Genomic DNA, 9,581 nt, shown 5'->3' on the forward strand with positions numbered 1-9,581 from the left:
TTTTTTTTTTTTTTTTTTTAAAGCTCATCAGCTTTCATTAGTGTTAGTGTATTTTATGTGTGGCCCAAGACAATTCTTCTTCTTTCAGTGTGGCCTAGGGAAGCCAAAAGATTGGACACCCCTGCCTTAGATAATAATTTATTTTACTCTCTAGTGAGGGGCTCGTGACAAGAGGTAAAACTGAAGTACACTATAATTTGGGTGGGACCTGTATTGGAGCTCATATCGCTTTTATTTTATAATGATGCTTGGGGGAGTTTGGGAGATTGTTCTTTTTTGTTTTTGTTTCTTGTGTGTGTCTGCGTGTGTGATACATACACTAGAAAAGCTGTTCTTTTTCTTTTGGTTATAAGTGAAGCTTGAGAAGGTAATTCTGTAGCAAAACTGAAACTAGGTAGAGCAGTCATGTTTGTGACCTTAAAGCAGCCGTTTGCCAAGCCTAGCAATGGTTTTATCTGTTTTCCTGTAACATGTATATTTATAATTACTGTGTTCGAGGCATTTCTCTTCCTTTGTAAAACATAAGAGATGCTTTTAAATGTTTACATGCCATTAGATATTTTAAGATAATACCGCTCCAGTTTTTACTCTTTTCTGTCGAATATTAAGTACAAAGTTGCAGAGTTAGCTTGAATACTGATTTCAGCTTGCATGAAATGAATATAGAGCAGCTGTCCAAATTAAGTTAAAAACAAAGGAAGTTCCTGTGTGTCGTTTCCTGTCTCTTAAAAGCAAACAAAAAACTTTCCATAATTATTAAGGTCCTTTCAGGGTATCTCTAATATTAACAGTGTGAATTTTGGTATTTCAATATGCTGAATTGTTGGATGTTCTTGCTCACCTTATTAAGGACATTTTCTTAAAAGGTAAATGATTTATTTTTCTTTTCCTTTATCAGAGCACAGCAATGGAGGAAACAGCTATATGGGAACAACATACAGTGACGCTTCACAGGGTAAGTTTGTGTTGCAGTAAATAATCTGTGTATAACTCAGGATACTGGCAGCTTGGAAAACAATGGAGGAAAGCCAGATGTCAGGAAGCCAGAGGAAGGAGGAAACTTTTTCTATATTCTTTTGTTTAAAATTAGAGTTAAAATAATTTTTTATTAAGGTCAAAAGTGAGCATGATTACTTTTTCATATATCCTTTTGAGTATTTGCTGCTTTTATTCCTGACTTAAAAAGTAAGTGATATGCTTTTTAAATTTTTGAGTGATCAGATAAAAGACTCTGTATATTAGTATAAATTATTATAAACTGCTTCAACCTTTCTGAGTATATATGCATGCATTGTGGGAGTGAAGTTAGAAATTAAACCGGTTGTATGCATAATAAAATCCTAAAAGATACTTAACTGATTTCTACCATGTTGACCCAAGCTGTTGCTTAAACAATTGCAGATGCGAGAAGAGAGATGAGTAGTAGTAAGAGATGAGTTCTTACTTGGTGGGACTAAGAACTTTGTCTGAAGTGAGACTGCTATCAATTTGAATTCTAGTTCTTCCTTTCTCTTGCTTTAGAAATGGGGAAGTGATTCAGTCACCTTCGAAAGCCTTGATTTTCCCAAGTTTAAAATGGAACAAATTGACACCAGTTCATGCTTTACCAATTTGTAAAGTTAAGTGCCTCTCAAAATTCTCTTTCCTCTCTTTGAAGAGAGCTGAATCTACTGATTACTCCCTTTCTTAGAGAATGTATGGAAAGAGAGAATATTTAAATATTGACCTTGCACTTTACACTTACTATTTCTACCAGCTGTATCCATTAGTAGGAAGATGGAAAGGGAAGAGAGTCATGTTCCTGGACTCTGCCCCTGATTATCTCACGAATGTTTGGATCTGCACATAGTAGATAATGGGTAAATTAATTATTAAAAAATAGTGGTTTTTGGCCAGGTGAGGTGGCTCACGTCTGTAATCCCAGCACTTTGGGAGGCCGAGTCAGATAGATCACGAGGTCAGGAGATCGAGACCATCCTGGATAACACAGTGAAACCCTGTCTCTACTAAAAATACAAAAAAATTAGCCAGGTATAGTGGCGGGTGCCTGTAGTCCCAGCTACTCGGGAGGCTAAGGCAGGAGAATGGCGTGAACCTGGGAGGCGGAGTTTACAATGAGCTGAGATCGTGCCACTGCACTCCAGCCTTGGCGACAGAGCAAGATTCCCTCTCAAAAAACTTTATAGTCAACTTTGTAATGTTTCATTATTAAATGGTGAAGAAAATCATTAAATAATACTAACCTTAACTTTCATAAACCTGCAATATGGCCTCCCTTTGTTTGAAATGTATTGATAGGCAACATATTTAAATCAGATACATATGATTAAACATATAAAATAACTTCTTACCTTATGACTGGTGGTGATGTCAATGATTTGCTATTATTTTTATCACATTACATTTGTTTTTATTAAGACTTTCATTGTTTTTATTGGTATAATTTACATATAGTAAAATTGACCCTTAGTGTACAGTTCTGAGTTTTGACAAGCGTACACAGTCATGTAACCACCACAATTAAAATACAAGACAACTTCAATACAAAAACTTTCCCTTACACCTATTTTTAATCATCCCTGTCCCCTCACCTCCACTTAACCAATGATATGATTTCTTTTTGTACTTTTTTGCCTTTTCTAGAATGTCATATAAATGGACTCATAAAACATGTAGCCTTTTGAGACTGACTTCTTACACGTAGCCTAATGTATTTGGGATTTCTCCATGATGTTACTCTATCAGTAGTTTCTCTTATTGCAGAGTAGCATTTCATTGTATGAATGTATAATTGTGTGTCCGTTCTCCAGCTGCGGTATGTTTGGGTTTTACAGTTTCCATTGATTATGAACAAACCTCCTTTAGTGGACAGACTTTTGTATGAACATAACTTTTTATTTCTTTTGGGTAAATACTTAGGAAAAGACTTGGCTGTGGGTCCCATGGTAATAAGTTTTAAAGAAATGGTCAAACTCTCTATACCATCTAACACTGCCACTGGCAGTGTATAAGAGCTCCAGTTGTTCTGTGTCCTCATCAGCACTTGGTACGGGTTGAGCATCCCAAATCTGAAATCTAAAATGCGAAATTCACAACTTTTTGGTGATGACGTCATGTTTAAAGGAAATGCTCATTGGAACATTCTGAATTTTGGATTTTCAGATTATGAATGCCAAACCGGTAAGCGTAATGCAAGTATTCCCAAATCCAAAACATTTGAAATCTGAAGCACTTCTGGTCCCAAGCATTTCGGGTAAAGGATACTCAATCCGTATTGTGAGATTTGAAAAGAAAAAAGAAAAGGCAGCGCACGGTGGCTCACGCCTGTAATCCCAGCAATTTGGGAGGCAGAGGCTGGTGGGTTACCTGAGGCCAGCAGTTCGAGACCAGCCTGGCCAATACAGTGAAACCTCATCTCTACTAAAAATACAAAAATTAGCCAGACGTGATGGCCCACGCCTGTAGTCCCAGCTACTTGGGAGGCTGAGGCAGGAGAATTGCTTGAACCCAGGAGACAGAGGTTGCAATGAGCCGAGGTTGCGCCATTGCACTCCGTCCTGGGCAACAGAGCAAGACAAACTGCCATTCAATGTGTACCTAGTGGTATCACATGTGGTTTTAGTCTGCTTATCTCTAAAGACTCATGATCTCTTGATGTGCTCATTTGTTACCCATATATCTTTGGTAAAATGTATTCAAATCTTTTGCCCATTTTTAATTGGGCTTTTCTTATTGAGGTTTTATAACCTTGTGGCAAAATACAACATAGACTTCACGTATTCCAGTCTGTTGCCCATTTTTAAGCCCTATGTTGCTTGTTTTTTAGTTGTTGAGTTGCAGTAGTCTTTATATATTTTGGATATTAACCAGTTATTAAATATATGATTTGTAAATATTTTTTTCCTTTCCATGGATTGCCTTTTTACTCTGTGATTGTTCTTTTTGGTACACAGAAGTTACTGAGTTTTGAGAGGTTTTTTTTTGGTTTTTGATTTATTCATTTATTTATTTACGTATTCAGGATACAGGTTCTTTATCAGGTATTATTTTGTAAATACTTTTTTCCCATTCTGTGATTTGCCTTTTCTTTCTCTTAATGACAGTATCTTTTGCAGTACATGCTTTAAGTTTTGATAAAGCTCTGGCCAGGTATAGGGGCTCACGCCTGTAATCCCAGCACTTTGGGAGGCCAAGTCAGGCGAATCACTTGAGGCCAGGAATTTGAGACCAGCCTGGCCAACATGGTGAAAGCCTATCTCTACTAAAAATACAAAAATTAGCTAGGAATGTTGGCATGTGCCTATAGTCCCAGGTACTCGGGAGGCTGAGGCAGGAGAATCGCTTGATCCCAGGAGGCAGAGGTTGCAGTGACCTGAGATCATGCCACTGCACTTCAGCCTGGGTGACAGAGTAAGACTCCGTCTCAAAAGGAAAGATAGAAAAATTTTTGATAAAGTCCAGTTTGTTAATTTTTGCTTTTATCAATCATGCTTTTGGTTTTGTATCTCAGAAATCTTTGCCAAACCCAAAATCAAGAAGTTTTTCCTCTGTTTTCCTTTAAAAGTTTTATTTCTGTTAATTCTGTTTGTGCCATGAGATACGGGCAGAGAGGTTTTTTTTGTTCATATAGATGTCCAGTATTTATTTTGAAGAAGCATTTTGTTTGAAAGGTTACATTTTGGCCGTTTAGTTGCCTCTCTCCCTTTGTCAAAAATAAATTGACCACATATTTCTGGACTCCCTTGTCTGGTCCGTTGATCTGTGTGTCTGCCTTTTTTACCACCTACTTCTGTATCTGTTACTGTAGCTTTATATTAAATGTGGAAATCAGGGAGGGCAAATCCTTCAAATACTTTAAAAAATTATTTTGGCTATTCTAGCTCCTTTGCCTTTCTGTATAAATTTTAGAATAATTTTGTCAACTTTTATCTTCCGTCCATCAAAGAAAATAAAACCTGCTGGGATTTATTGGGATTGCATTTGAATCTACAAATCATGGGAGAGAATTAACATTTTAACAATATTGAATATTCCAAACTCTGAATATAATGTTATCTCCTCATTGTTTTATTTCTTTAATGTAATGTAATTTTTGGCAAATAGATCCTGCACACATTTTGTTAGGTTTATAGTTAAATATGTCATGTTTCTTGGTGCTATTGTAAATAGTTTTTTTTTTTTTTACTTCAATATTTGATTGTTCCCTGTTACTGTGTAGAAATGGAGTTTGTTTGTTTGTTTTTTAATAGCAACCTTGCAGTCTTAAAATTACTAGTTGTAGGAACTTTCTTGTGTAGATTCCTTGGTGTTTTCCTATGTGTAGGCAGTCATGTCATCTGTGTATAGAGGCAGTTTTTTCCCTCCTTTTGAGTGCTCTTTATTTCTTTTTCTTGCCTTCTTGCACTAGCTTGAACTTTCAGGATGTTGTTAATTAGGAATGGTGAGTAGGCATACTTACCTTACTCCTAATACTGGGTAAAAGCTGTCTTTCATCAGAAAGTGTTTTTTGGTTGATGCCTTTTGTCAGGTTAAGGAAGTTCCCTTGTATTTTTGTTTTGCCATTTGTTAGATTGAGGAAGTTCCCTGTATCTGGTGCTAGAGTTTTCTTTGTGGGAAGGGTTTTCATTACAAATTCAGTTTCTTTAACTTTGTATATAAATATTCAGGTTATGTGTTTCTTCCTTGTTACAGTTTTGTTTTGTGTTTTGGTAGGTTGTATCTTTTTTTTTTTCTTTTTTTTTTTGAGACAGTCTTGCTGTATCACCCAAGCTGGAATGCAGTGGTACGATCTCGGCTCACTGCAGCCTCTGGGGTTGAAGCGCTTTTCCTGCCTCAGCCTCTCGAGTAGCTAGGACTATAAGCATGCGCCACCAGACCTGGCTAGTTTTTGTGTTTTTAGTAGAGCTGGTGTTTCACCAGGTTGGCTGGGCTGGTCTTGAACTCCTGTCCTCAGGCAGTCCTCCCACCTCAGCCTCCCAAAGTGCTGGGATTACAGGTGCGAGCCACAGTGCCTGACCGGTAGTATCTTTCAAAATATTTGTCTTTATCATGTAAGTTGTTAAAATTACGAGCATAACATTGTTCATACTATTCCCTTATTTTTAATTTTGGATTTTGGATGGTTCTGTAAGGCTGTTTTGTTTTGTTTCATTATTTATATTGGTAATTTGTGTCTTATTTCTTAGTCAGTCTGGCTAGAGGTTTGACAATTTTATTGATCTTTTCAAAATACCTGCTTTTGTTTTCATTGATACTCTTTATTCTGTTTTCTGTTTCATTGATTTCTGCTCTTATTTTAATATTTTCACCCTTTTGTTTACCTTGAGTTTCAATTAAGTTCTTTTGATAGTTTTTTGTTTACTAGAAGTGAGATTATTCATTAGAGACCACAGGTGCAGTTTGCTATTACCACATTATATCTTTTCCCTACTACCTTTTCAGTTTTTTCAGTAAGCAAAATGACATAAGACACCTTTAAATTAGCTGAAGTATGTCTTCCATTTGGATGCTCTTGCTTGGTTTTGTTAGGAATTCATGTGTAGGAAAATAATGAATGTATTTACCACAAACCTGTGTCTCATTAGCTCAGGGAAAGTGAGAAAGATCCTGAATATTAAGAAAACAGAATCTGATTTTTCTGACGTTGTTAAAAAGTGTCATACCAATTCATTGTGGTAGGTAATGGCTCAGGCAAGTCTGTTATGATAATGCCTGCTTTAGATGATTAGTGCAGCTTCCATTTTGTACCTGGCTTCTTTCTGTGCCTCAATTTTTTTTTTTTTTTTTTTTTTTTTTTGCCATGAGAGGGCAGCCCAGAAAATGTCATCAGAAGATACATAGAGATAAGAGAGGTATATAACTCACAATTCTTTGGTTGTTAAATATACTAACTGTTGCACTAGGAAAATAGCTGAGTTTCGTCTGAGCCTTATCACAGAGAGACTATGACAGAATCAAAGTCCTCACCAGCCATCCCTCCAGGAAAGGTTTTTTGGTTGTTTTTTGTTTGTTTTTGTGTTTTTTGAATTAAAAAAAAATAGATTTTCAGTGCAAGTAGTAATAAAAAGTCTCCACTCAAAGAAAAGCCCAGGACCTGATGGCTTCACTGCTGAATTCTACCAAACATTTAAAGAAGAATTATATCACTCCTACTCAAACTATTCCAAAAAGCTAAGAAGAGGATACTTCCAAATTCATTCTACGAGGCCAGTATTTCCCTGGTACCAAAACCAGAAAAAGACACAACAAAAAAAGAAAACTACAGGCCAGTATCTTTGAACAGAGATGCAAAATCCTCAAACCAAATTCAACTATGTATTTAAAAGATCATTCATTGTAATCAAGTGGGATTCATCCCAGGGATGCAAGGATGGTTCAGCATACTCTGATATGGTTTGTGTTTGTGTCCCTGCCCAAATCTTATGTTGATTTGTAATCCCCATTGTTTGAGGAGGGGCCTGGTGGAAGGTGATTGGATCATAGGAGTGGAGTTCTCATGAATGGTTTAGCACCACCTCCCCTTGCTACTGTATAGTGAGTGAGTTCTCATGAGGTCTAGTTCTTTAAACCTCCCTGCTCTCGTCTCCTACTCTGGCCATGTGATCTGTGTGTTCCCCTCTTGCCTTCTGCCCTGATTATACATTTCCTGAGGCCTCCCCAGAAGCAAAGCAGATGCTGTCATGCTTGCTGTACAGCCTGCAGAATAGTGACCCAGTGAAACCTCTTTTCTTTAAGTAAATTGCCCGGTCTCAGGTATTTCTTTATAGCAGTAAGAGAACCACCTAATACATATTCAGATCTGTAAATACGATACATCACATCAAAAGAATGAAGGACATAAAACGTGTCCATTTCTATAGATGCCAAAAAAGTATTCAGTAAAATTCAGCATCCCTTCATGATAAAAACTCAACTGCATGTAGAAGGAACATGCCTCAACATAATAAAAGCCACAGACAGATAAACCCACAGCTAGTATCATGGGGGGGAATCTGAAACCTTTCCTGTATGTAAGATCTGGAAGATGGCAAAGATACCCACTTTCACCACCTTTCTTCAGTGTGGTGCTGGAAGTCCTAGCCAGAGCAATTACACAGGAGAAGAAAAGAAAAGGCATCCAAATTGGAAAGAAAAAAGTTAGATTACTCTTGTTTGCAGAAAATAGTATCTCAAATTTAGAAACACCTAAGGACTCTACCAGAAAACTGTTAGAACTGAGGTTTAGTAAAATTGCAGGATGCAGAATCAGCATATAAAAATCAGCAGCATTTCTGTATGCCAAGAGCAAACAATCTGGAAAATAAACCAATAAAATAATCTTATTTACAGTAGCTACAAATAAAATACGTAGGAATAAACTTACCCAAAGAAGCAAAAAATGTCTACAGTGAAAACTATAAAACACTGATGAGAGATATTGAAGAGGACACCAAAAAGTGGACAGATACTCCATGGTCATGGATTCAGTATTGTTGGAATCAGTGTTTTAAAATGTCCACACTACCCGAAGGAATTTACAGATTCATTGCAACCCTTGTCAAAATACCAATGACATTCTTCACAGAAGAATGTTTTGGGATTGGAAAAACAGTCCTAAAATTTCTGTGGAACCACAAAGACCCAGAGTAGGCAAAGCAATCCTGGGCAAAAAGAACAAAACTGAAGAAATCACATTACATACATTATGTGACTTCAAATTATACTCCAGAGCTATAGCATGGTGCTGGCAGAAAAACAGACAGAGACCAGTGGAACAGAATAGAGAGCCCAGAAAAAAATCCACACATTTACAGCCAACTCATTTTCAACGAAGTCACCAAGAACATTGGGGAAAGGACAGTCTGCAATAAATGGTGCTGGGAAAATTGGACACCCACATGTAGAAGAATGAAACTGGACCCCTATCTCTTGCTATATACTAAAACAAATCAAAATGGATTAAACACCTGAAGTTATGAAACTACTAGAAGAAACATTGGGAAATAATGTCATTGGTCTAGGCTAAGGTTTCTTGAGTAAGACTTCCAAAGAACAGGCAACCACAACAAAATGGACAGTGGGATCACATCACGCTCAAAGCTGCTGCACAATAAACAGTCAACAAAATGAAGCAACAACCCACAGAATGAGAGCAAATATTTGCATACTCCCCAGCTGGCAAGAGATAATAACCAGAATATATAAGGAGCTAAAACAATAGGAAAAAGAAATCCAATTTTAAGATGGGCAAAAGATCTGAAGCCCAAGAGCTGAATAGATGTTTCTCAAAAGAAGACATATGGATAAATGGTCAACAGGTATATGAAAAAATGGTCCACATCACTAATCAGAGAAATACTCATCAAAACTATAATGAAATATTTCATCTCAGTTAAAATGGCTTTTATCAAAAAGACAGGCAATAACGAATGCTAGTGAGCATGCAGAAAAAAGAGAACTCTTATATGTTGTTGATAAGAATGTAAACTAGTACAGTCACTATGAAGAATAGTATGGAGGCCGGGCGTGGTGGCTCACGCCTGTAATCCCAGCACTTTGGGAGGCCGAGGTGGGCGGATCACGAGTCAGGAGATCGAGACCAT

The 9,581-nt window shown here is 37.0% G+C and overlaps 1 protein-coding gene across 2 annotated transcripts in view; it reads left to right on the top strand.

Moving 5' to 3' along the window:
- Positions 1–9,581, top strand: part of TJP1 (tight junction protein 1) — a 263,802-nt gene that overhangs the window by 155,518 nt on the left and 98,703 nt on the right. For both annotated transcript variants that reach the window (XM_011995773.1, XM_011995774.1), the window contains one exon: positions 899–955. In XM_011995773.1, coding sequence (XP_011851163.1) covers positions 908–955 — 48 coding nt within the window. In that variant the 5' untranslated portion in view covers positions 899–907. The remainder of the gene's footprint in view (positions 1–898; positions 956–9,581) is intronic.

This window comes from Mandrillus leucophaeus, unplaced genomic scaffold (assembly GCF_000951045.1).
Source record: "Mandrillus leucophaeus isolate KB7577 unplaced genomic scaffold, Mleu.le_1.0 Scaffold498, whole genome shotgun sequence".
NCBI classification, from domain to species: Eukaryota; Metazoa; Chordata; class Mammalia; order Primates; family Cercopithecidae; genus Mandrillus; species Mandrillus leucophaeus.